Genomic DNA, 27766 nt, shown 5'->3' on the forward strand with positions numbered 1-27766 from the left:
AATTTTGTTATCATCATTTGTTCAGTTTATTCTTCAAGGATGAACTTGAGTCCCTGTACTATCTTCTTCTACTGGATTTATGTTGACGTGCCTTTTTTTGTTGTTGAGAGAAATCATGCAGACGATGGCCTTGTGTGTGTGTGTGTGTGTGTGCGTGTGGGGGGGGGTGGGGGGTGGATGGATGGGTGGATGGGGGTTTGTTGGCGTCTGGGTCACCATACCGGGTCTGGCCCTGTGCTGTTGGGGATTCCTGCTCATTAGTGTGAAGTGTGAAATGGTACACTTGCAGGTTGTACTTAATATTTCACATCTAAGACAAAAAAGAAAACATTTGCCTTCTGAAACGCAGGCAAAAATGCAAATGTCTCAAATTTAAAGACAAATCTTCTTTGGATTTGAAATGTTAAATACAAAATGCAAGTATTTCATTTGATTGTTTATTGTCATTAATATTATGCTCACTAATAGTTAGAGCTTGTAACTTTGATTACTATTACTGTAGTTTGGAATAAGGATCCAGGATTAAACCCCCTACCTTCCAGTTACAGTGAAATGGGCAGTAATTTGCCTCACCTGACTATTTGTCACCAAACTCATGAAGCCTCAGAGATGGCTCGGGCATTCTCCCAATGATGGAGAGCACTGATGAAGCAGTCAACAGCACAGCACAATTATTTTCTCACCTTTGTGGGATTCTCCAACACTTATGCATATTAACAGTAAAACAATTCCGCCAACCAGGAGGCTGCGAATGGCAGAGGTGAAGCTGCAAGGATGGAAGGAGGCAAGAAAGACAAGGCAGCCTCCAAGTTGTCTGTGGAGCGAGTGTACCAGAAGAAGACCCAGCTGGAGCACATCCTTCTCCGTCCAGACACCTACATCGGCACCGTGGAGCCCATCACGCAGGTGAGTTGGGAGTAAGCTGCCCTCTGTTTTTGATTACAAGCACAAACTTTCAGATCTGCTCTAATTCCTAAACGATGCTAATTTTACATGCTGGCATTGTTTTACGATGGTGCTTCTGTAAAAAGTTGCTCTGGAAGTCTGTCTCCTGAAGACTGATATGCTGTAACTCTTTGTTCACAGCACAGGTGTGAGCAGAAGCAGTCACGTAAATCTGGTCGACACTTCAGATATTCCTGCTGCCTTTGGAGACACAAGAAAATGATAATCCTAAATGCAATACATTGACTTTTCAATCTTTGTGATGCCCTAAAATATGTTCACAAAAATGATTCCCAGGAACAGACTAAATGACTGATTTAAGCCATGGCGGTAGCACATGTGTTTTCCTCAGCTGTGTGTGGAGGCAGGTAGTTGTAGTTATCTTTTAGCTTTTAGCTGACTGAAAGTTGGAGAGAAAAGCTGTAAATAAAAAAACATGAAATCAGTTTCACATGTAATGACACATTTGTTACTGATGTAGGTCTCATCAGGTGAGGCAACCTACTTTCACAACAAGTTTGTCAGAGCACTGCTCGGGAGAATTTGCAGATGTGACAAATCAAATATTTGGATTTAGTTTATTGTATGAAGGCAGGTGCCAGATCATAACAACTTCTAAGCATTTAGTTCATTTTACAGATTATAACCGATTAATGGAAGAAACCAATCTTGACTGGTCATCTCAGAAAATAGCTCGATCATGAAGTCAAAGAGATTTCCGTAATTTAAATTATGGTCTTTGATCACAATCACAACATGGTGTGTTGATGAAACTGGGGAGTTGTTGTCTCCATGCCGACGAGGAGATAACAGACCAGAACACAACCTTTCCTAGTTTCACATGCTGTTTACAAGGTGATCTCTGCAGCTCTACCTGTAATCATCAAAGCTGGTATTTAAAAAAAAAAAAAAACTTAACCTCAATAACAAATGTGTGACTTGTTTAATAATGTTTCCTCAATGCTATTGTTTAAGTTTAAGGCAGTAGTCAAACCAACTTGGTTGGTTTAGAGGCTACTGAGCAAAAACACGACTAAATTCCAGCTGATAAAATTCGTTTTCATGATCAATGGCAACTTTGATAACTGATTCATCTTTTGAGCCTTTTGGATTGAAACGCCTGTTATTCAACATTTGCTTCTTTCACCTTTTCAAACTTAGATGTTACATTTTTAGTCTCAGTTATTAATTCAGAAAGAGCTGAATATCTCAATAACTCAATTCAATTTAGATTTCCATATTTAGTTCATTTCACACTGCACCAGATCTAAATAAGATGACATATAAGACAATAAGCTTAATGTTCGGCATGCCCTACAATGTTTTCTACTAATTTCTAAAATTATTTTTCAGCAAATGTGGGTCTTCGATGAAGAAATAGGAATGAACCAGAGAGAAATCACCTATGTTCCTGGACTGTACAAAATCTTTGATGAAATTCTTGGTGAGTGAATCCAGACTTTTCATCCAAATCTGCATAGTTAATATAAAGGTTCATTTGTCATTTGAGACTGTCCTTCCATAACGAGGATATTGAAGGCTTATTATCACTATAAAATTGTCAGCATCACTCACTGAGTCAGTCTGCTGTTGGCAGCGCTGATCCCAGACTGGATGTGGGGATTAGATTCCCTCTGTGAGCTTGTCTTTGTCTGCACTGTTTGCTGCCTGAATGCAGACATTTTGTTGACAGATGAAGAGTTGACTGAGAAATGATATCAATGTTTGTGGCAGCTTACAGTGAGAGTTGTCGCCTTATTTATTTTCCTCTGTAAATGGCGAGCATGCTCAAGTCAGCCGGCTAGATAAAGGTTAATAAAGCAGTCTTCCTGTTAGATATTAGTTGTAATGACTCAGTTGAATGTGGGAGTAATGCTGTGCTCGATGCCTCTGCTAGTAAAGTGCACAACTGTAATCAGCTTTTAAATGATGCTCCTCAACACTGCTCACCACAGGGAGGGTTGTTGATGATCACTCGGCCCTCTTCACCTGTGTGTTCATCAAGGTGTCTGATTAATGACACTGTTTCATTGTTGGGATATCACTGTTATGATCATGTAATTATACCAGAGGTGCAGGGCTGGAATAGACATGTTTAACGCAACGCCTGCGTGGTGTGTGCTTGGCGGTCGCACAACGTCATAGTAACTGTTAGAGCAGCCACACAACCTGCGCGAGACGTGTGTCATGCCTCGTGGCTGCGGCTCAACATCTAGAAAATGGCCATCTTGCCCATTTTGTGACTCGTGTTGCCCAGCAAAAATAGACAGAAAAGATCTGTGATCACGTGTACAATATAGTCATAGCAAAAAACAGCAACAATGTAGGCCCTAAATATATGTCAATAATTCAACAGGGGAGTCTATGTCTCGTTACTGTGTCTCTGAGTTACTTCCTCTGAAGGAGGGTAGACAAAGATCACATGAATGCTTCTTGGTCACAACTTTTAACTTGTTGGACCTCAAACATCCATCATCAGAGGGAAACTCAGCGTACAAAGATCAGACTAGACCACGCAGACAGCTTGTTCCAGGATGAAGGCAGAATTACCGTTAACATTGGTTTCCCTTTTTCAAATCTTTTTAGCACCAAACTGAGCCAAGTCTCTTAATTGTTTTTAATTTTTATATAGATATGATGGCATCCTTATGGTTTGCTGTGAATATTCATTTTTAATTTGCAAGGTGTTCCTGTAGTTTTTGAATTACATGTATTTCCCTAACTATGTTCATTTTATTGGCTTTTGTACGAACTAATTTAGTCCATTAAATGATCTATTGTAACACTGAAGAAAAGGTCCAATAGGTTATGATGACAGCTTTAACTTTTTAGTTATTGAAGGTGAAATTAAGCAGCAATGGCAACATTAGCTGGTTCCAGCCTCTCTGTCTCTTTGGTAAATTGTAAATGGTCAGCACTTACACTTTATAGCACTTTTGTACCTTATGGGTCTTTAAAGCACTTCCCATTCACTGATACACACACACACACACACACACACACACACACACACACACACACACACACACACACACACACACACACACACACACACACACACACACACACACACACACACACACACACACACACACACACACACACACACACCAGTGGCGATAGAGCTGCCATGCAAGGAGCTCACCAGCCACCAGGGACACCTTGGGGATTCAGTATCTTCCCTAAGGACACTTCAGCATGTGGACAAGTGGACCTGGTGGTTGAACCGCCAACCTTATGATTAGTGGACACCTGCGTTTCCATCTCAGCCACAGCTGGCCCGTTTATATATGTTGAAGATATCCCCTTGGACTATGGGAAATTCTGATTGGGCACTTTTTTGGCATTTGCTGAAAAATTATAAACTAAGCATTTGCAAAAAAAAAAAAACCCCAAAAAAGATTAGTTGATGATAAGAAAATAATCATTATTTGTAGCCCAAGTTCATTTATCTTTATGAAAGCATCAGTTGGCTACTTCTTTGTGTGTAACTTTGTGTTTTGATGTTTTTTCTTTGACAGTCAATGCAGCAGACAACAAACAAAGGGACAAGAGTATGAATACCATTAAGATCACCATTGACCCGTGAGTACATCTTTGAATAGTTACCAAACAGAGGGATTTTCTGTCAAAATACTGTCGGATCTACAGCTTTTAAAAGCCAACACATGGCTCCTTGTGGAAGGAAAGTTCCTTATTCTCTGTAAAATATGACCGTCGCACTGGAAATCTGAATCTGCTAAGGTGCAGCTGTATCTTCTGATATCTTCATGCTGTGAATGTAACCTGGGCATTGTAAATGCATCCAGTAGGTTTGAAACATGGATCCAGGTGAAACTATAGTATAATGAGCTGGAGCGTTAATGCACTGAGCGCATGTTTTGTATGCAGTTCACCTCCATACTGCATCTACACCCGAGTGCTTAATAATCGGTGCGTCCTTCAGCCGAGCTGCTGCCTCTCTAATGTCCCTGCTGTATAAAGGATCCATTTGCTCTGCTGCACTCAGGTCTCTGCTGCTCATGTGGTTCCATAGAGATGTTAATGCTCCCTCAGCCTGTCTGTGGCTCAGCTTGTTAACCACTCGTGCAGCTTTCTTTAGAGCCACCACAATCTAACCTATATCATATCATATAATATCATATCATGATTGTGGCCCGTGTTTCACTTGTGACCACAAGTCTGTTTAACTGCACTGCTAACTCAGAGGGGAGCAAAGATGATGGGCTGTTTGAAAGTGGATGTTAATGACTGATGGGGAGAATGTAGTAAGGTCCAAAAAGTTATGTCATATCAACCTGTATGGAGATACCAAAATGAAAATGCTTTTTAATCCGTCATTTGCATCCAAAATGTGGCTTTTAGTACTAGAAATAAGAGAATACTTAACTGATTAAGTCAAGTTCTCAAATGTAGCATACATTTGTCTTACTACAAGGAGGCCATACAAGAGCGTTGCCTAAACAGAATACAGCTTAAAAACATCATACACAATATCTATAACATAGTTTCTCACAGTAAACTCATGATGATAACAAGAAAACAGGGACAAGAACAACAACAAAGAAGCTCAGTGATGAAGTAAGCACTGTGTCCAGAAGTAATCCTTCACATGCTTGTGATCACGCTGTCTGCCATACAAAATGCTCATCACAAAGTAGCATCGGTAAAAAGGCTTGTAGTGAATGAATCTGATCCTCCCACAGTCAGTGTAGCCATGAGCCAGAGCACGGATGGCTCGTGTTACGTTTAGAGAGGAGAGGCTGCAGCAAGACCATCAATAACAAAGAAGTCTCAGCATAGTTGGTTTTTTCCGTTTAAAGGCAGGTTTTCATATCTCTTATAAAATTGGGAAAACTCCAGGTTCTAGTCATCACTGCCTTTTATTCTGCTTCCACCAGTGAATCCAACACCATCTCCATCTGGAACAATGGTAAAGGCATTCCTGTGGTGGAGCATAAGGATGAGAAGATGTATGTCCCTGCCCTCATTTTCGGACACCTGCTCACCTCCAGCAACTATGATGACGATGAGAAGAAGGTCACAGGTAGGAGCAGCTGTCTGAACACCTCAATCAGTTGTCAGTGCAGAAAAGTGAGAGTTTCTAACTGCTGTCTGCAATGCTAACTGTTTGTCTTCAGGTGGAAGGAACGGCTACGGGGCGAAACTCTGCAACATCTTCAGCACCAAGTTCACCGTGGAAACAGCCTGCAAGGAGTACAGACGCAGTTTCAAACAGGTGAGCTGCCTCTCCTCATAAACAGCAGTAGTTTGGATACTTTGATATGATTACCACCTGTTTTAAAGGGATGTTGGTGTCAGCATTGATTTTAGTAAAGACTACAATTCCTACCAGCCATTGTTGCTTCCATCAAAGGTTTTAGTCAAATGTGACCACTTTATGAAAAGTTAAGTTTTGCTTTTATCTTGTCCTTATCACAACCTTTAAAAGCTGTTTTTGCAGTGATAATAGTGGACATTTCCTGTTTGTTACTGCAAATGCAGAGGCTGTAAAGTCTGTCCAAGCAGCACATGGTTGTTTACATGCTGAGGAAGCTGTCCCATTTTCTACAGCTCAGTCAGACACAGAGGTCATGGTCTGGTTGTTTCTACACTCTATGCCTAAGTTAAATTGATTATAGCACATTTGTATGTAAATCTTCACCACTACCACTTGATATGTTAATGAAGAAATTGCTGATTTTGTAGGATTGTGACCTGTGGTCGTACCTCAGGTATGGTTGTGTATATTATCACTTTTGGTTGTACAGGCACAGTTATACAGTCACCGGGTGTTCAAGAGTTCAAGAGTCATGCACATAGTCCTCTATATAAGATGGTTTGTTACACTGGAAGTTGCAGAATAAAAATCACACAAGGTGACAACCTTTCAGGGAAAAGCAGGTATTTTTCTGTATGTTATGAGTTTGACTCTCCTCAGACATGGCAGAACAACATGAACAAGACCTCAGACCCCAAAATCAAGCTCTTCGACGGGGAGGAATTCACCTGCGTGACCTTCCAGCCAGACCTGGCCAAGTTCAAGATGGATAAACTGGACAAGGATATTGTAGCGCTTCTTACCCGAAGAGCATATGATGTAGCCGGCTCCTGCAGGGGCGTTAAAGTGTCACTGAATGGCAAAAAATTACCCGTAAGTCTCTGTCTTCATCTCATTGCACATTAGTCTGTTGGTGTGCTGTACGAGCTTTAAAGTTTGTGTCCCAGTTGAACTGGTTGAACTGGTTGTGACTACTGATTGTTCCATGTGTGATGAATATTTTAGGTATATCTGTAAATGACTTATTCATTATTTTTGATACAGAGTAGGATCAAAGAACTAATACAGTCACTTCTTTGTGCTTCTTTGTTGGCTTTCTGTCTCCATTATTATTATCATTACTGTGTAAAGTAGCCTGAGATGACATTTGTTTGAAGAATTGAAAAAAAATAATCGAATGAAAGACCTAATAGATACAGGTGAATTTTACTTGAATCTAAAGTATGTCTGTCCTCTCTTTCACTAAAGATTACCGGGTTCCGCAGCTATGTGGATCTGTATGTGAAGGACAAGCTGGACGAGACAGGCGTAGCCCTGAAGGTGGTGAATGAGACCGTGAACGATCGGTGGGAGGTGTGCCTCACCATGAGCGAGAAAGGTTTCCAACAAATCAGCTTCGTGAACAGCATCGCCACAACAAAGGTATCAGCAGGGTGGATGGAGGGCAAGAAGTTCACATGGGAGCAGAGAGTCAAATGGGTTTCTAACACTGAGAATGTGTTTCAGGGTGGCAGACACATTGACTATGTGGTGGACCAGATCGTGTCCAAACTCATTGAAGTGGTGAAGAAGAAGAACAAGGCAGGAGTGACGGTCAAACCCTTCCAGGTGACTTAGCAGGATTTGTGAAAGTCATTGTGACGGTTCTGGTTTAACTTCAGACATGTGTTGAAAACCAGGTGACCTTCCTCTCATTTGTCCTTCAGGTGAAGAACCATATTTGGGTGTTTGTGAACGCGCTGATTGAGAATCCAAGCTTCGACTCCCAGACCAAGGAGAACATGACACTCCAGACCAAGAGCTTTGGGTCCAAGTGCCTTCTGTCAGAGAAGTTTGTCAGGGCGGTAAGGGAGTTTTCTCACTAACTCTTTAGTCCTCGTTGTTTATGGTTCATCTGTTTTCATGTAAAATAGTGGGTCGTCCGTCATGAAGGAACTTTCCCTCTTTGTCACCCACAGGCAACAAACTGCGGGATCGTGGAGAGTATTCTCAACTGGGTGAAGTTCAAAGCTCAGACGCAGCTGAATAAAAAGTGCTCATCTGTGAAGTACAGCAAGATCAAAGGCATCCCCAAGCTAGACGACGCCAATGATGCTGGTGTGTTAACAGTGGGATTATTTATCCATGCGTGGACACTAAATGTCCACCACCACCTACATAGATGTGGTTGTTGCCTTTTAAACTAAATGCTGAACGTTGATGTGGAGCAGAGACACTTCAAATAGTCTGTAGTGTTGTTCGTAAGCAATTACAAAGCTCCAGTAGTGCAGTATTTGCATATTACTGTATGAATATTACCTCGAAGCCTTTTATTTACTCCAACTAACTCGACTTTTCTTTGACACAAGCTTCTACTAGAGACAAGCTTTTCTTTCTATTTTAAGTGTATTTTATCATAGTTCACTCAGACATGTTAATTAAGGTTGCAGTTAATGTTAACTTCTTCAGGTCAACATATTATCATAAGAACTTGATAGCTGAATTCAGGGAATAGATTAGATAGTGAAGCCATCATTGTGACAAGTATGAAAAGACTCGCATTAACCTTTGTGTTAACATGAAGACTGTACAATAGCACACACTGATAAGGTAGTAATCCTTTTTGTGTCCGTGTCCAAGGTGGCAAACACTCCTCTGACTGCACACTCATCCTCACTGAGGGAGACTCAGCCAAGTCTCTGGCTGTGTCCGGACTGGGAGTCATTGGACGCGATCGCTTCGGAGTATTCCCACTGAGAGGCAAGATCCTGAATGTGCGGGAGGCAACGCACAAGCAGGTAATGGGACAAAATAATATTGATGCGTCTCCTGTAAGGAATGTATTCGGGAGCAAGCGCTGTTTTTGGTTTAGCCAAATCAGTGAGTTTAAAAGCAGCTGAAATCTGAATGAACTGGAATTTATTGTCAGTGGGAATAACGGGCTTCTTGATTGTATTTTCACTTGCATGTGACACTATCTCACTGTTGTCAACAGATTATGGAAAACGCTGAGATAAACAACATCATCAAAATCGTCGGCCTCCAGTACAAGAAGAGCTACGAAGACCCAGAGTCACTGCGGAGCCTGCGCTACGGCAAGATCATGATCATGACCGATCAGGTGACCTGCCGCACGGACACGGCCTCACAGCTTCAGCACCATTAATATCCGCTCAGAAAGTAGTTCCATTTCTCGTCTTGTTCCAGGATCAAGACGGCTCCCATATCAAAGGTCTGCTCATCAACTTCTTCCACCACAACTGGCCGTCGCTGCTCAAACACACATTCCTGGAGGAGTTCATCACACCCATTGTCAAAGTAAGAGAGACGCACACACTCACAAATGCTCTATTTTACCGTTTTAATACACCTGATATACATCCACTCAGACCTTGTTATGAACATAATTGTCCCCAGTTGACAGACACTACAGAGATGAAGGGCCTCTATGGTTGACAAAGTGATAAAGTGAACACAAACGTTCAGTAAATTGTTGGTCATTTGTCTTCAGGCGACCAAGAGCAAGCAGGAGCTGGCCTTCTACAGCATTCCAGAGTTTGACGAGTGGAAGAAACAAACAGAGAATAACAAAACCTGGCATGTAAAGTACTACAAAGGTTTGCTGCTTAAATATGAATATTATACATTTGACAAGAGAAAAGTTTTATAAACTAAACCAAAAAATGTCTGTTTGAAAAATATTCAATTATTGACTTTAAAAACATTACATTTATGTTCCAGGTTTGGGTACAAGTACAAGCAAAGAGGCTAAAGAATACTTTTCTGACATGGAGCGGCACCGCATCACATTCAGATACGGAGGTGCAGAGGACGACGCCGCCATCACTCTGGTGAGTTTAATGCTGCAGTATTGTTGTCAGAAGAAACAGGACTGTGAAAAGTAACCAGTCCAATCAAACACTGCCACTAATTATTCCCACAAAGGTGAGAATTGAGATGGTGGATGTTGCAGTCACAGTGTGTGGTGGGTCACCACCAATCGTACGAGCTGGAATGAATAACTGGAGTCTTGTGCTGGTTTTGCTGCAGGCCTTCAGTAAGAAGAAGACAGATGACAGGAAGGAGTGGCTGACTAACTTCATGGAGGACAGACGTCAGAGGAGGATGCACGGCCTGCCGGAGGTTTGTGGCTTTGCTCATTAGTTATGAGGCAGTGATGAGAGGGAGAAAGTTCTGTATTAAGATGTTTGGGTTTCATGTGTGTGCTCCTCACACTGATTGACAAACTCTCTTCTTGTCACACTCTGTGGTATTTATTGATCTGTGTGGTTTTCTAGTTCCACATCAGTTTGAACTGATTGATTGATTTTGTTGATTTTCTTTTCTAGCAATACCTTTATGGAACTCAAGCCAGGCACCTGTCCTACAATGACTTCATCAATAAAGAGCTGATTCTGTTCTCCAACTCTGACAATGAGAGATCCATCCCATCCCTGGTTGATGGTTTGTTACTCCCTCCATCTCTGAACTTTTTGCTACTTTGCTCTGCTGTTTGAATTTTCCCTTCCTTAAAGCCATAGTAAAAGAATCATCAACACAAACATGATAATTATAACCACGAATATGTGTTGACTTTGGAAGAAGGACGATGTGTTAATGACAGTGTTTGTGTTACTTTCAGGTTTAAAGCCCGGTCAGAGGAAGGTGTTGTTCACCTGCTTGAAGAGGAACGACAAGAGGGAGGTGAAGGTAGCACAGCTGGCCGGTTCAGTGGCAGAGATGTCTGCCTACCATCATGGAGAGGTACATTCAGGTCTGAATTGACCTGCTGCTAGGGTACCATATTTACCTTACTTAAGCTCATCCAGGTCTAAATGTATACGCACACTAAACACACGGGATGCTTCAAAAGCCCGGAGATAACCATGATACCCGTGTCCTTGTAAACACACTCACTGATTGTCTCTTCTGCTCAGTTACTGACCGCCCACTTCCCATTTGTCCGTGTAGCAAGCTCTCATGATGACCATCGTGAACTTGGCCCAGAACTTTGTGGGTAGCAACAACGTGAACATCCTGCAGCCTCTGGGTCAGTTTGGTACTCGCATCAACGGAGGCAAAGACGCTGCCAGTCCTCGTTACATCTTCACCATGCTCAGGTAATCCAGAGACATAGTTGTGGCTTCTTTTGTTGGTGCCAGTCAATGTTACCTATATTCATGTTCTTTACATTTGACAGCTTTCTTAATGCCTTGACAATTTCAGTGTTTCAATTAGTTTCTTGTCTGAAATTGATAGAACTGTATTTGAATACATGAGTGTCATTATGGTGATCTCCTGTCCCACAGTCCTCTCGCCAAGCTGCTGTTCCCAGCGGTGGACTACAACCTTCTCAAGTTCCTGTACGATGACAACCAGAAGGTGGAGCCAGAGTGGTACATTCCCATCATTCCAATGTTGCTGGTGAACGGTGCAGAGGGCATCGGGACAGGCTGGGCGTGCAAGATCCCCAACTACGACCCCCGAGAGATCGTCAACAACATCAACAGAATGCTCAACCACCAGGACCCTCTGCCGATGGTAAACAGTCTCACAAAATCAAAAGAAAACCATAAATTCATGTTTACACTGCCGTCAGCTTCTTCTGGTTTCCTGATTTCTGATTGACAATGTGTAGGTCAGGTAGGTGTGATGATATCTTAACTTAAAATGGACTTTTTATACTTTCTTCCTATCTATGAAATGAATTGTTTTATGTCAGTCAGGTGTTTTGACAAAAAACACCTGAATGACAGCAGGCTACTCTCATATGCAGGAAAAATCGTGTGTGTGAAAAATGATTTGGTCACCTTAGTGACTGACTCTGTTCTTACTTGTGGATCCTTAAAATTGACAAAACTGCTTTAACACACTGAATCCATTATTCCACCTCTCTGTCTCATTAGAAACGATTAGTGTGCAACAAATTGGAATTTGGAAAAGCAGCTTCTCAATTTAGCTGGTACTGATCATTACCTCATTTTAGAAGTCGCTAATTAACCTTAATGCCAAAAGTAAGTGGATGCCAGTTTGGGTTTGAGTCACCGTCATTGTTAATGAGGTAAAAGAAGCATCACTGTAACACTGAGGCAACTCTCTCTCTCTCTGTAGTCTCACATTGATGCGTCTTCTGTGTAGCTGAGTGCATCACGACAGTAATGAGTCGTTAAAGCTTGTATGTTTAATACTACAGACTTCAATGTTCTGATCGAGTAGCTTGTGAAAAATAAGGAGTATCAAATTTAAAAAGGCTAAAGTTGTTACATCGAAGCGGTGTCAACATTTGTGTAATTCTGAGTCAGAGATGTTCATTGTCAAAGGATTTGGATCAAGATCAGGCCCCAAAATACATCAAGACATCTCCATAATATATCAACATCCTGTGATGGATTTTTCTCATTGCCTCTACATGGGCCAGGTGACCTCTGTCTTCAGACCACTGGGCCGAACAACTGATTATAAATTGTTTAGTCCTAATAATTCTCTCATTGATGTTGAAATAAAACAGAAGTTTTTGGCAGCCTTGACCAGCTTTTCTTGGCTGACGAGCATCTTGGCAGCACACAGATCAGCTTTTCTCCCCTGATTTCTCTTCCACCTGCACGGCTTGTTTCTTGAAGTGTTAATGAAGTCTTTGCATTTCCATTTGATACATTTGTTTGAATTAAAAACTGGACCTTTCGCTCAGTTTTTCTCTTTGTGCCTTTTTTTTTTTTTTTGTCTACGAGCAGCTTCCCAGCTACAAATGCTTCAAAGGGGTGATCCATGAACTGGGTCAGAACCAGTTCCTCGTCAGTGGAGAGGTGTCGGTTATTGACAAAAACACCATCGAGATCACCGAGCTTCCAGTCCGGACATGGACACAGGTACAATTCAGCTTCTTTTCTCTCGAATATACATTCATATTTATTGCTCGTAATAGAACACAAAAAAATACAATTCAAAAAATGTGTGGGAGATGTTTTTGCATTTGTATTGTCAGATGTTCTTTTGAGAATAACTATGTCTTTGTTGTTGTGTGCAGGCCTATAAGGAGTCTGTGCTGGAGCCCATGCTGCAGGGCACTGACAAGACGCCAGCTCTGATCAGTGATTATAAGGAATACCACACAGATACTACAGTCAAGTTTGTGGTTCGCATGTCTGAGGAAAAACTGGCCCAGGCCGAGGCAGTAGGCCTCCACAAAGTCTTCAAACTGCAGTCCAGCCTCACCTGCAACTCCATGGTAACAGGCCTGGTTGATTGATTACGTTTCTTTACTTCCTGTTTTGAAACACGGCTGATTTGTATAGAACTGATTTTTTTTTTTGTACATACTTAATTCTTAGGTGCTGTTTGACCACATGGGTTGTATGAAGAGGTACGATTCGGTCCAAGACATTCTCAAGGAGTTCTTTGAGCTCCGCCTGCACTACTACAAGCTGAGGAAGGACTGGTTGATAGGCAGCATGGGGGCCGAGGCTTCCAAACTGTCCAACCAAGCTCGCTTTGTACTGGAGAAGATTGAAGGAAAAATTTCAATCGGTAAGAAAACTGAAAATACTTCAACAGTCCCCATCGGCTCTTTATGTAACGGAGAGTGTTTGAATACATTTTGCTTCTCCAACCCATTTTTTTTTTTTATTAAAACAGAGAACAAATCGAAACGCGACCTGATCCGCATGCTGGTCCAGAAGGGCTTTGAATCTGATCCTGTGGCTGCCTGGAACAAGGCTCAGGAAAAGGTACGACAGAGCTGCTGGAAAACATATTTACACACACTAATGCAGCAGCAGCTGAAGACAGATCATCAGCAACACAGAGATTGGTATTTAAAGCCACCACAAGAGGGAGTCACTCCTACACTTTACACTGATCTGGTCATAGTAACAATTCTACATTAGACATGGCAGAAAGTTGAGAGAGCAACATGAGTGTGATTTTCTGCTGCATGATGGGATATGGTTTTTCTCTGACAGGCACAAGAAGAAGATTACCGTGATGGAAATGAGAGCGACAGCTCGGTGAACTCTGGCTCTTCGTCAGGGCCAAACTTCAACTACATTCTCAACATGCCTCTGTGGTGCCTGTCTAAGGAGAAGGTGGAAGAGCTTCTCAAACAGAGGGACCACAAGGTATTAATCATCATTGTTTCATCGACTGACATCGGTTGGTCTTGTCTGTCAGGACTTGGTGGTTATGCGATATTCTGACCCAAACAAATTGAGTGCTGACTGTTCAGGTTGTAAATTACAAACTTACTGAACTGTCATCAGACTTTTACACACGTGAAATTTATCATAAATCTCAAAAACACGGCTCATTAAAATGAGGCTTCAGTGAGTAAAGATTTCTCATTTTGTTAAATGCCTGCTGTTTCAGCTCCTCCTGTTTCCATACATGTTCATGTTCATGTTCGTTCATACATGTATGTTTTTGTGATGTAGGTATTCATTTACGGTTGAGTGGGGAAGGGAGATGTGACCCCACGTGGTCATTAATGATAAAGCCAGGTGTGCACTCATGTACATGAAGTTGTGTACTTGTGATTGGATCAGCCAGGATGGATTGTTAATGCTAACTGTGCTGTTCTCCTCAGGGATGGTTCCTGGTGATGTAAGCCAGCCATAACTATAAGCTTCATTAATAAGATAAGATTCTAATCTTAAAATGAAAGAGGGTGTTAGCAGGAATTATTGTATGAAAATGTGATGTATATACTGAATGTGTTGCTTAACAAAGTGAATGTGTGTCTGCAGAGAGGAGAGCTGAATGACTTACAGAGTAAAAACTCGGAGGATCTTTGGAAGGAGGACTTGGCCGTCTTTATTGAGGAGCTGGACGTAAGTGTTTTGTTTGTTATTGCAGTCCTCAGCATTCAGGACTGTCACCGCTAATAGTTTACTTCAGAGGTTTATCTGTCTCAGTCTGTGTTAGCAGGTTGCTGTAAAAGTTGTAAATAACTAATACTAAACTGACCAAAGATAATAGATTAACATGTACTGTATGTTGTTTTGTTTTTTTTTAAAATTGGTACAACAGCTGAAGTGTAAGAATGACTCACACACAGCTATTTGTTACATTAAGATTACGTTTTTTTTTTTTTAACATGTTGACATGTTAAAAACCACAGAAAGAGGAAGAATACAGGAACCGTTTTTACTCAATCTGAGTTCCTTGAATTACACACCTCTTCATCAGCAGAGTTGCAGGCCGTGACACAACAGCTGCTTGCAAATGTTTGAGTCAGTCTTACACTTCAGCTTTTGTACTAATTTAAAAAAAAAACATAGAGTATGTGTTAATCAGTTGCCTTTGGTCGATTTGTTTTTGGTGTCTGACCCAAAATGAGTTATTAACATCTTTTACAGCAACCTGCCAACACAGCACTTCAACAGCTCCCAGAAAAACTGTGTTTTCTGTTTTGAAGAAGAAGCTGAGAACAGGTGGAGTTCGGTATGACTTAGATGGAGTTAGTGCTTTAGAAATGAACCGTGCTCTATTATACACCTTTTAAACTTGAGATTGTTCTGCCCACATTGATGTAGTGTTTGAAAGGGTTAAACTGCATTGCCAGACTCAGCTTCGTGACCGACCCTGATGAGGGTTGACCACCACCTGAGTTGCTAACCAGCAGAAGGAAGGTGCACGACAATTGAATGGACATAGAGATCAGGATGCAGGTGACTGTGACGGTGAGGAACAGCACTGCATATGTAAACATATCAAAGCTGCTGAATCAGGGAGGCATCCGCCGACCACATAAACAGAGAACAAACTTCAGGAACTCGAGAAACATTCCAACAAAATCTATGACCACAATAGAAACCAGAGTGGTGTTTAAGACACGATCCAGTCCGGCTCTCCTCCTGAAAAGGATGTGTTGTCCACCCTCGCACACTTCTAGCTCGACCGAGGTACCGTGTGAACTGTCATGACTGGAGATGAACTCGTGTTGACTGACTTGGTTTAAATTGACAAAAGAAGGGTTATACATTGGTCAAATAACCGGTCATAAATCACTGGTTAGAAAGCTGTATTACAGGACAGGTAACTACTCTTAGTGTTCATACCTGGCCTTCATGAGCAACTGTCCCGTATTTGTTTTTGTGGCACACATCTATTGACATGTATTTTTTCAATGCCAGCAGTTATTTAAAATTTCGCTGTATAAGTTATGTAACTTTTCATATTTGTGTTTGTTTGTAGAATGTGGAGGCCCTGGAGCGGGAGGAGAAGAGTTTAGGAAAGGCTGTCAAAATGGTGAAGGGGAAAGTGGGCAAACCTAAAGCGAAGAAGATGAACCTGGAGGAGACCATGCCGTCACCGTTCGGCCGCAGGGTCGATCCTCCAACTCAGCCAATCAAATCAGATGCAGCCAAGAAACTGACAAAAAAGAAGAAGGTAACTTCCGTGTTTTGGTTTAAAATATTATTAGAGGGATTGTGAATTATTTTAACTGCTGCGATATGCTAGATATTGCGATGACATCCATTGTTTTTACATGTTTTCAACTGCAGATTATGCCCCCAACAGAAAACTACTAACAACTAATGTTTTATCTTATATAGATAGATAGACAGACAGACAGACAGATACTTTATTAATCCCACAAGGGGACATTTTTTTGCTACAGCAGCATTATAGGTACAAATAAAATTAATTTAAAATAAAATAACATTTATTGTCCGTTCATCTCACTTTTATTGCAGCAAAACGTGTCTGTCAGGCAGAGAGACTCACACTTGTCATAACAACCTGTCATAGATGTTGCTTGCATCTAACAAATGTATTTATTTATTTATATAATAAGATATTGATACTTGGCCTCATTGTATTAATACAATATTACCACACATAATAGTGTGATCCTATGTCGTATCTGCTGTTATCCCGACCCTAATGTAAAACAACATGAGCTTCCACCGCAAGATGACTCGGACACAATCCTCACAACACCTTCAATCATCCTTCACGTTCACAGTGAAACAAATACCAGACTGGCATAATTGAATCTCCGAATGAAAAGAATAAATCCAGGATTGTCACGGCTTGTGTTTTCCTCTCAGAGTGACTCCGACCCGGTGGTGAAATTGGAGTTTGATGATGACGGTTTGGTGGCCGAGGCAGCGACAGGAGAAAACTCTGTCGCCAAACCAAAAGCTCCACGTGTGAAGAAAGAGAAGAAAGAGCCCGGTCAGTCACTTTTCTTCTAACGTGTTGAAACCATTTCCTTGATTTAGTGATTAAACAACTGCTGTCTCCATCTCACTGTTAAAAAGAAGTGGTGCGAAAATGTAAGTTGTGAAAAGAGATGTTACTTAAATATGGAAATGATTTTTCACTGCAAATTGAAATAAGTCAGTTATGTTCCAACAAGACATGTGTTGGAAAATGTTTTATTTCTCTTGTTCATGCTCTGTTGGATCAGTTTAAAAAGTAAAAACTACCTTGAGCCTTTTTGATGATTTGTTGTGCAGTGAGAAAACACTAATCCATTATTGAAGAGCTCCGAGTGAAAGAAATATTGACAACAGCAGTCTGGTAATCTGGTTTACTGTTACAGGAGCTCCCAGAGTGAGAAAAACTCCTGGAGCCAAAAGTACTCCTGCTAAGAGGGTGAAGAAGAGAAACCCCTGGTCTGATGACGAGTCCAAGTCAGAGAGTGACATGGAGGGAAGTGAACCCCTCATTCCCAGAGAGACCAAGTCCCAGAGGGCATCAGGTACGTTACATTTCTGATCAATATTCACTGCCAGGCCAGTATTTGTACGGCAGCTAATCAGAACTATGCAGAGTTTCAGCACACGTGTGTAAAAACACGTTTTTTTTAAAGCACCTGTGAAAGAGGGTTTGTGCTCCTGAAGTCGACCTGTCGGCAGGTTTCCGTTGTCTGCTGCCACCAGGAGGCCTGGAAAGTACATGTATGCAAAAATAATGAGCAGTGGAAATTTCTCTTCAAAAGTATAATTTGTACAAAACCATTACTGACATTTATCAAGATAAAAATATATATCAACAACCCAGTGTTTGCTTGTGGCTAGCTACAGTGGTGTGAAAAAGTGTTTGCCCCCTTCCTGATTTCCAATTTTGTTGCATGTCTGTCACACTTAAATGTTTCAGATCGTCAAACTAATTTAAATATTAGTCAAAGATAACACAAGTAAACACAAAATGCAGTTTTTAAAATGAAGGTTTTTATTATTAAGGGAGAAAAACAATCCAAACCCACATGGCCCTGTGTGAAAAAGTGTTTCCCCCTCCTGTTAAAACATAACTTAACTGTAGTTTATCACACCTGAGTTCAATTTCTCGAGCCACATCCAGGCCTGATTACTGCCACACCTGTTCTCTATCAATAAATCACTTCAATAGGACCTGCCTGACAAAGTGAAGTAGACCAGAAGATCCTCAAAAGATAGACATCATGCTGAGATCCAAAGACATTCAGGAACAAATGAGAAAGAAAGTAATTGAGATCTATCAGTCTGGAAAAGGTTCTAAAGCCATTTCTAAAGCTTTGGGACTCCAGAGAACCACAGTGAGAACCATTATCCACAAATGGAGAAAACATGGAACAGTGGTGAACCTTCCCAGGAGCGGCCGGCCGACCAAAAGAGCCCAGAGCGCAGCGACGACTCATCTGAGAGGTCACAAAAGACCCCACAACAACATCCAAAGAACTGCAGGTCTCACTTGCCTCAGTTCAGGTCAGTGTTGATGACTCCACCAGAAGAAAGAGACTCGGCAGAAATGGCTGCATGGCAGAGTTTCAAGACCAAAACCACCGCTGAGCAAAAAGAACATTAAGGCTCGTCTCATTTTTGCCAGAAAACATCTTTGGAAGGTGTGTGTCCCGTTACATCTGGCGTAAAAGTAACACCACATTTCAGAACAAGAACCTCATACCAACAGTAAAATATGGTGGTGGTGGTGTGATGGTCTGGGGCTGTTTTACTGCTTCAGGACCTGGAAGACTTGCTGTGATAAATGGAACCATGAATTCTACCGTCTACCAAAACATCCTGAAGGAGAACGTCCGGCCGTCTGTTCGTGACCTCGAACTGAAGCCAACTTGGGTTCTGCAGCAGGACAATGATCCAAAACACACCAGCAAGTCCACCTCTGAATGGATGAAGAGAAACAAAATGAAGACTTTGGAGTGGCCTCGTCAAAGTCCTGACCTGAATCCTATTGAGATGCTGTGGCGTGACCTTAAAAAGGTGGTTGGTGCTGGAAAACCCTCCAATGTGGCTGAATTACAACAACTCTGTAAAGATGAGTCGGCCAACATTCCTCCACAGCTGGAAAAGACTCATTGTAAGTTATCACAAACACTTGATTGCAGTTGTTGCTGCTGAGGGTGGCCCAACCAGTTATTAGGTTTAGGGGGCAAACACTTTTTCACACAGGGCCATGTGGGTTTGGATTGTTTTTCTCCCATAATAATAAAAAACCTTCATTTAAAAACTGCATTTTGTGTTTACTTGTGTTATCTTTGACTAATATTTAAATTTGTTTGATGATCTGAAATATTTAAGTGTGACAAACATGCACAAAAATAAGAAATCTGGAAGGGGGCAAACACTTTTTCACATCTATGTAACTGCCATTCAATCTCCATGTTCTTCATCCTTTTTCCTGGATTAACAATCATCAATTTAATGTAACGTAGCCGTTTTACTCCAGTGAAGTTCAAGGACTGTTTTAGCTTCAGCTTTGCTTGATTGTTGACTTCTACCTGCTGCTTGTTGATCCAATTGTTTTGCAGTCTTCATCAGCTCAGCACAAAGTTTTTTGTTTCCATGCTGTACTCACGGGTGTTTGAATTGACCTGGAAATAAAGCATCGTAGCACAAAGAAATGCATGTAGGGGAACACTGCTGCGTATCAGAGCCGTTATCTCTCCGTCCTGGGGAGTATTAAAAACACACCGTCTGACATGTTCCTTCCTTACCATGAACACACACTGTGATCTATTTCATTCAGCCCTAAATGTACCATCCTGCTGCCATAAGTACCCATTAGAGCACAAAACGGAAAATAGTCCCCAGCAAATGCTGCTTTCAGAAAACTACAGCGACCAGCCGTTTGACCTTTTAAAAACCATGTATTTCTGGTTCGTTTCTTAAGATTTCCCTCTTTGTAAGTCACAAAGTATTCAGAGACACACTAACATATTGTTAGCTTTGTTCTTTTCATGGGATGTGCTGTCAATATAGAGAAACAATATTTTGAGCTGGATCCTTTCAAGTTCTTTGGACACTGAGCAGTTACTCAGGCGCTTTCTACTCGAGGCTGATTATAACAAAATACTAACAAAATGAAAACAAAAAAACAAACTGTGTCCGCAGTAAGTCGTAAATATCATGTCATGTAGTGTAGTTGTTTGGTGAAGGAATACGTTCCTTCCAGACTTACTAAAATACACACACAATCACTTCTCCCATTTCTACTTTCAGCTTTAGTCAACATCGTTGTGGGTGTTAAATAATAATCATAATAAACTTTATTTGTATAGCACTTTTCTCAACTTCAGTTACAAAGTGCTTCACATGAAATAAGCCATTAAAATAAAACAAGTGAATTCTAACAAGTCTTTAACAACACAATGATCGTATGAAACAATCATAAAAACACATTAAAACGGTATAAAAGAAATAAGAGTTGATCACTAAAATCCGATAAAAGTCTGTTTTAAGAAGAGATTTAAAAGACGTCACTGACTCTGCAGATCTTATTTCCTCAGGGAGCTCCTTCCAGAACGTGGAGGCTCTGACTGAAAACGCTTCGTCACCCTTTGTTTTAAAACTCTGGAACTGATGTATTTGCATTTCTCCTCTCAGTATTTTGCACCTTGAACCAGAAACGCCCAATATTACATATGATGCAGGCAAAGACGCAAAATGGACACCGTGTGTTAAATTGCACATTTGAAAGATGTAATCTTCACTGCACGTTGTTAGTAGATCTGCTTGGACATTTCTTTGCGAGTGATGTGGAGCACGAGGTTTTATACATGTAAACCTTCAGTAATTCAAACCCTGAGTTTTTAAAGCACTATTTCATACAATAATTATAACAAAATTTCACACAAATGTACAGCAGGATAAAATGATGACTGATGACATTAATATCACAAATGTCAACTTCCAACCTGTTTCTGGCCATTATTCAACACCATAACTCAGAAACAGAAGGAGAGATTGGGTTCACGTATCACCTTCAGTCAGAGGATGTTTAGATCTTCTGTGCTGTCAGGTTGAAGATGTGTGAAGACCTGCTGTCACGGTTTGTGTTCTCTGGATCAGCTTTAATGGCCACATTCCTTCAAAATCTTTATGTGAATCTGGACCAGCATGAATGTAAACTGCAACCTGACTGGCTGGCGGAGGCAGAAAGGTGTGGGACAGTAATTCTAGTTCAGCTTTTGTTTCTTTTTTAATACATCCAGATTATTGGATTTGACCCAGCGTCAGCATCAGGCGGCTGGTTAGTGAGACTGGCAGTATTTCATTTCAATCTACATGAGCTCCTTGACTTCAAACTTCCCCGGGGCCAAAAATATCTGATGAGCCTCCGTCAGCTTCAAGTGTGTGACGGCGCGGTCTGATGCAACCCACCGCAACACACGGCGGTATTATACAAGCATCACAATCCCCTGAAATCAACACGTGGTGGCTGACACGCACTGATCTTGTCTTCCAGCTTCCAAGCCAAAATATACGTTTGACTTCTCGGAGGAGGAACCCGATGAGGAGGAGAACGGAGACGACCACGTGGCTTCTTCTCCCGTCAGGTTGTTTAAAGATGACTTCACTTTTTCTGACACCAAGGACCGCTACCACGACGAAGACGAAGACGAGGACAACGTAGACCCCTTCTCCTCCCTCAAACAAAAGACCACGTAAGGAATCACACAGCGCTGATGGATGCAGTCATCACTGTTCAATGTTGAATACATTTCACTGCAGTATCTGTGGTTCAGATCCACTTCAGTCATCCTGTTTCCTCCCTACACACACACACACACACACACACACACACACACACACACACACACACACACACACACACACACACACACACACACACACACACACACACACACACACACACACACACACACACACACACACACACACACACACACACACACACACACACACACACACACACACACACACACACACACACACACACACACACACACACACACACACACACACACACACACACACACACACACACACACACACACCCTACACACACACACACACACACACACACACACACACACACACACACACACACACACACACACACACACACACACACCCTACACACACACACACACACACACACACACACACACACACACACACACACACACACACACACACACACACACACACACACACACACACACACACACACACACACACACACACACACACACACACACACACACACCCTACACACACACACACACACACACACACACACACACACACACACACACACACACACACACACACACACACACACACCCTACACACACACACACACACACACACACACACACACCCTACACACACACACACACCACACACACACACACACACCCTACACACACACACACACACACACACACACGTACTTGTCTGCTGTCTAATAAAGACTAAATGCTGAGAGCCTCAAATAAAGGATCCTAAATTGCACAGTTAATTTCAGTTAATCCAAAGATTAGCACATTTATTTTGCACCTGTTTTGCGGGTGATTTACTAAACGTGATGCTTTCTTTGATATCAGGTGCAAATGGCTGTATTTAAATGAGGTGTTTGCATGTGTTGATTCCAGCCATGAAAAACAAGGAGATCTGATCCCACTGAAATAAATAAATATAAAAATAACAAGAACAAAACGCTCTAAATATAGGAGATTATCAGCAAGGACAATAATGCCTTGGGAATAACAAATAGATCAATAGATGACATCATGAGAAGATGGCATGATATTAGGTGACAAAAAATTATGAGCAGGTGAATTAGTTGCATTCAGTGTCTCGCGAGTGCTCGTGAACCTCATGAAGGTACCTGTGAATTCTGCGGGACACATTCAGGACCTGTGACCTGAATAACGGGACAGGGTGGACGTCCAAGCAGAGACACGCTGGAACGACCCAGAGGCAGGAAAATGCCGAGTCGTAAGAAGTTTTTTTAATTGCTGGTATTTCGTGGCTCCTCCTTGTTGTTGGCTGTCAATCATCATTCAGTTCATTCAATAACTCAGAAATGTCATCGCTGGACAAACGACATGTCTGAATCATTTTGCCCTCTGTCATCTCCAAAATGTTTCCACGGTTGTAAAACCACGTTCTCTACGTTTTCTTTAGTTTCTCTACGTCTCCTTCTCACCTCAATAAGAGCAGCCGTGTCTCCAGATTTGCACATTTACGTGGTTTCTGCTTCTCTGAAGGTCTGCACCTGTAGCGACAAAGAAAGACACAACCAGCATCTTCTCATCCAAGTCAGCCTTCTCTGAAAAGAGCAATGACAGTGGTGAGTACCGGCTCAGAGTCCGTGTGCGGTCACACACGACGACTCTGAATCATCAGTGACAACATTTCTAACCTGTTCAACTATAATCACCAAATAAAAGCTGTTTTTATTTCATGAATCCAGCAAAAGGTAATAGAGGAATGGTTGTAATAGCTGTGTGTGTCTGTGTGTACAATTTTTAACACAATTGTTGTGTTTATAGCATTCTGTTAAAACTCAAAACAAACACCCTTTGAACATGATTATCTTATGACAGATGTTCGTCGTTGGAGCACAAATGTTTTAGAAACACTGCTTTAGAAGACAGAATCATATAAAAATCAATCGTTGCAAATATAATCAGAGATGTAAAAGATAGGAAGCACATGTCAAATTACATCTCAGGTCCAGAATATTAAAGAGAAGCATCGTCATCGCATCATGGCTGCAGAGCTTCATGAGAGTAAGGGAATAATGTTGTTAGATTCGCCCTAACTGTGGTGAACAGCAGAGAGCTGTCCACAAGGGACAGCAGATAAACACCGGACGGATGTGTTTGTCTTGCAGACGGCTTTAAGTCTGACAGCGAGGACGACCGCGGCCCCGTGTTCTCCACTTACTCCAGCAGCTCTACATTTGACAAACTATCGCCAGCAAAGAAAGGTAATGTCCCAGTGTGTCCAGCAGAGGGCGGTCCAATCCAGCAGGAAGACTGCCACTCAGTGACTCTTAAATGAATCAGGAAATTGTGGATGTAACTCATGTAGGTCGCTTCAGTGCCGCTGTGAGTTCATGTGAGCGCAGCATTCAATGACCAGGTTTTTGTTTTGATTTGCAGCAGCTAAGAAACCCGACGCAGCTCCCAAACCTAAGAAACCACCAGCACCAAAAGCAAAGAAACCAGATAAATCCATCTGGGACTCTGACTCTGACACCGGGTCCAAGAAGCCATCACCAGCTCTTAAAGGTACAGCACACGGCCGTGGTTTCCTCATAAGAACATGAGTGAATGAAGATCCCGTTGTTGGTGAGCCTTCGCTCACTCTTTGTTGTTCCAGGTAAAGGCCGGGGGAGGAAGAGGAAGGGCTCTGGATCTGAAGACGAGTACAGTCCAATGAAGAAAGCAGCAAAACCTCCTGGCAGAGTCAGTATCTTTGTGTGTTTAAAAAAGACATTTTACTGTTTTAGCACACGCATACAAATGTGTAAATGTGTCCACTTCATCGGCCGGCAGAACGAATTAAAGAACAGAAATCGTGTGGAGAGAAGCACAAGAAGAGAATTAAGGGCCAATAAAACATTTGAGATCTTTAAGAAACTGCTGAAAACGGTTGCTGCCATTGGTTCATCTCAGACAAAGGAGCTCCATTGAGATTTATCTTCAGCTCCTAAAAGCATTTAAAAGAACCTTATCAAGGCAGCTCAATCTCTTGTGTACTGAAAAGAAGAAGTCCGGTTACAAAAGCAGCTGAACTGATGATCTGTGGAGCAGCAGCACAAAACCTGCAGGAATAAATGAGCACGAGCTGAAGAACAGCATGACAGAGGGATGATGTTGGAGAGCTGCAGACAGCTTGCCCTGTTTGCCTCCATGTACGCTGCTTTATGCAAATACACGTTTCCCCAAATCTCCACAACAGGTGGATGGTGCAAAGCAAGAATGACCCAGTGGGCACTTTAGTGGGGAAAAGATCAGGTTGAAATAAAACCGAAGAATCCTTGAAGGGATATTTTCAACTCAGAACTTGAATGTAAAGGAGTGTATTTATATTGTGCCATTAGTATTTTTACTTCCAGGATCTAAACCCTGTCATAGATAACAAGCTTCGTCGTGCAATATTCACGTGTTTTCTTGTCTTCATGCACAGAAGCCTCAGAAACCTCCATCCGATGACGAGGACGACGACAGCAACAGCCTGAGCGCTCTGGGCGCCGCATCCCGGGACCGACCCGGCCGCACTAAGAGGGAGGTGAAGTACTTCCACGAGTCGGACAACGAGGAAGATATCGACGATGACGACATGTTCGATTGAAGCCACCTTCGGTCATGTTCAAACACACACTGCTTGTATGGAAGTTTCCTCCTCCTCCTCCTCCTCCTCCTGTGTCCCCACAGACTTTTGTACATTTCCTGTTTCATGTTCTTTTCATTAATGGTGACGTTCAATAATTTTTAATGTGTAGGTGTTTTACACTTTTTATTATTATACATATACAGGTTTCTTTTTTTAAGCTCATTGAAATGTTCTGTATTTGTCTGAAGCAGCTTTTAGAAGTTTAGGATGCTGTGCTTTAGCACATTTTAATTGTTGAAATACTATGTAACTTTTTGAACATGAAGTTGAAAGTAAACAATGAAATGTCCCTGGGCTTGATGGTCGGACTCTTTTATGACTACTATTGCAGTAGTAATATGCAGGCGGTAGGTTATAATTCATATTTGAAGATATCTTATTTTGTAGTTTTGACGATTTATAACTCCACATTCACATAACTCGTGATTTCTTTGAGAAAAAAATGTGCTGAATTAAAGACAGTCAAAAATTCCTTACAGATATCTTTATTTTTGGGGTTCAATGTAAATCCTGACAATCTTTTGACATATTGGAACCACACATTGTGTAAAGATTGACAACATGACAGCTCCTCAGAGGAGAATCCAGAACAGCTCAATGGCCTCCTGGTGGCTGGTTGCAGTACAGGTCATAAGCTCCACCCACAGCTGCTCAGAAAAAAAGGCAGTTGTGGAGGTACCTGCAGAGCTCTGTTCAAGATTGTAGAAGAACATGCTATAAGTATAAGGACTGTTCCTGTCCTCACCTGCGTCAAGTTCTGCACTGCAGGCTTACGTTTGTGTTTTGAAGCTGATGCTGTTGTTCTACAACAAGCTGAGAGCACAACCCTTCCATGAGGATGACCAGGTGATATGTGGCTCGATAACTCAACATCGAAACATCTTGTTTACCGAGTGTTTTTTCTAGAAGTGGAAAGCGAGTGTCAACGACAGCCCAACACAACACAAGAATTCATTCTGTCAATATTCAGAGTCCCAACAAATTTACTTTATGGAGATCCAAAATGTCCAGTTGTAAACAAGTGCTATTAAATAGGCCAGTTGTCATGAAATTTACAAGAAGCTCGCACAATTTTACAGGAGAATTTACTATCAAAGTCCTGAAACAGTCGATGTTGGCGCAGCTTTTATTTGGGTTCCAGGGTCCCACGAACAACCGTCGATGATGTAACCAGACTTTGAAGCTGCAGTAACTGAATGTTTGGCCACCAAGAGGCAGCAGAACAAGATGTATTATTCACATATTCTCTCTTTACAAAGCTATGGTGATCATGTTAGCAAGCACGTGCTCTTATTACACTTCAACAAATTCAAAGCAACTTGAGCCTTTATTTGATCTGTTGCTAGTTAGCATGTTGCTATGGCTCCGCCTGCAGCGTTAATGAAGTGGTTTATTCTGCCTGCTGCAGTTGGAAACGAGGCCAGTGAGCGGTGAGAGTGAACCAAAGCAGGGTGTAACACAGAAATGAACGAGCTGTAGGATGCTTTCATATGCAGCACATTTGTGGTCCCCAGAGGACGACTTCTGTTTTACGGACGTACGTCTTGCTGCACCAGGTCCAACTCATTTCAGCTCCGTTATGAGTTGGCTGTAAAGAAGACCATGTTTTAGTCACATATCCACACCGGTATTTTAAAATAAATATATTTTATTACTTTGCCAGGACAGATCATGGTAAAGTTAAACAGTATATGAACATAAAAAGCATATGTTAATGTACAAACAAAGACAATATTTAAAATGGAGAGCAGAGCAGAGACTGAAGCTCAAACCTCGGAGCAGCTCCCGAGGTCATCTGCACCGTACGGGCTGGCAGCAGGGGCTGATGGGAGAAATCCCCCTTCCACCCTCTTGCCCACTGAGATGTCAGCGTCATGTCTCGCACTAAAACAACTATACAACACTGCAAATGAGTGGTGGTGTGGTCCTCTGATACTGATGGGAAAAGGCGAGTGTGGACAGGAGA

At 41.8% G+C, this 27766-nt stretch overlaps 1 protein-coding gene across 2 annotated transcripts in view; it reads left to right on the forward strand.

The window, feature by feature from the left end:
• top2b (DNA topoisomerase II beta) overlaps positions 1 to 26089 on the forward strand; it is a 28005-nt gene extending 1916 nt beyond the window's left edge. The window contains exons 2-36 of one of the 2 annotated variants that reach the window (XM_069719170.1): positions 742 to 906; positions 2299 to 2389; positions 4467 to 4530; positions 5847 to 5992; positions 6087 to 6184; positions 6887 to 7099; positions 7475 to 7648; positions 7733 to 7834; positions 7933 to 8070; positions 8185 to 8323; positions 8846 to 9003; positions 9201 to 9326; positions 9413 to 9523; positions 9717 to 9822; positions 9947 to 10056; positions 10256 to 10348; positions 10555 to 10669; positions 10848 to 10969; positions 11177 to 11325; positions 11515 to 11746; positions 12937 to 13071; positions 13230 to 13430; positions 13534 to 13729; positions 13838 to 13929; positions 14164 to 14319; positions 14944 to 15027; positions 16394 to 16588; positions 17254 to 17380; positions 17751 to 17909; positions 21893 to 22091; positions 23664 to 23746; positions 24293 to 24388; positions 24564 to 24692; positions 24784 to 24869; positions 25594 to 26089. In XM_069719170.1, coding sequence (XP_069575271.1) covers positions 742 to 906; positions 2299 to 2389; positions 4467 to 4530; positions 5847 to 5992; positions 6087 to 6184; positions 6887 to 7099; positions 7475 to 7648; positions 7733 to 7834; positions 7933 to 8070; positions 8185 to 8323; positions 8846 to 9003; positions 9201 to 9326; positions 9413 to 9523; positions 9717 to 9822; positions 9947 to 10056; positions 10256 to 10348; positions 10555 to 10669; positions 10848 to 10969; positions 11177 to 11325; positions 11515 to 11746; positions 12937 to 13071; positions 13230 to 13430; positions 13534 to 13729; positions 13838 to 13929; positions 14164 to 14319; positions 14944 to 15027; positions 16394 to 16588; positions 17254 to 17380; positions 17751 to 17909; positions 21893 to 22091; positions 23664 to 23746; positions 24293 to 24388; positions 24564 to 24692; positions 24784 to 24869; positions 25594 to 25758 — 4755 coding nt within the window. In that variant the 3' untranslated portion in view covers positions 25759 to 26089. The remainder of the gene's footprint in view (positions 1 to 741; positions 907 to 2298; positions 2390 to 4466; positions 4531 to 5846; positions 5993 to 6086; positions 6185 to 6886; positions 7100 to 7474; positions 7649 to 7732; positions 7835 to 7932; positions 8071 to 8184; positions 8324 to 8845; positions 9004 to 9200; positions 9327 to 9412; positions 9524 to 9716; positions 9823 to 9946; positions 10057 to 10255; positions 10349 to 10554; positions 10670 to 10847; positions 10970 to 11176; positions 11326 to 11514; positions 11747 to 12936; positions 13072 to 13229; positions 13431 to 13533; positions 13730 to 13837; positions 13930 to 14163; positions 14320 to 14943; positions 15028 to 16393; positions 16589 to 17253; positions 17381 to 17750; positions 17910 to 21892; positions 22092 to 23663; positions 23747 to 24292; positions 24389 to 24563; positions 24693 to 24783; positions 24870 to 25593) is intronic. The other variant, XM_069719172.1, reaches the window with a different exon arrangement.
• The last annotated feature ends 1677 nt before the right edge of the window (positions 26090 to 27766 follow it).

This window comes from Brachyistius frenatus, unplaced genomic scaffold (assembly GCF_029030835.1).
Source record: "Brachyistius frenatus isolate BFR_SWC_R1_liver_20210118 unplaced genomic scaffold, ASM2903083v1 Contig_209, whole genome shotgun sequence".
NCBI classification, from domain to species: domain Eukaryota; kingdom Metazoa; phylum Chordata; class Actinopteri; family Embiotocidae; genus Brachyistius; species Brachyistius frenatus.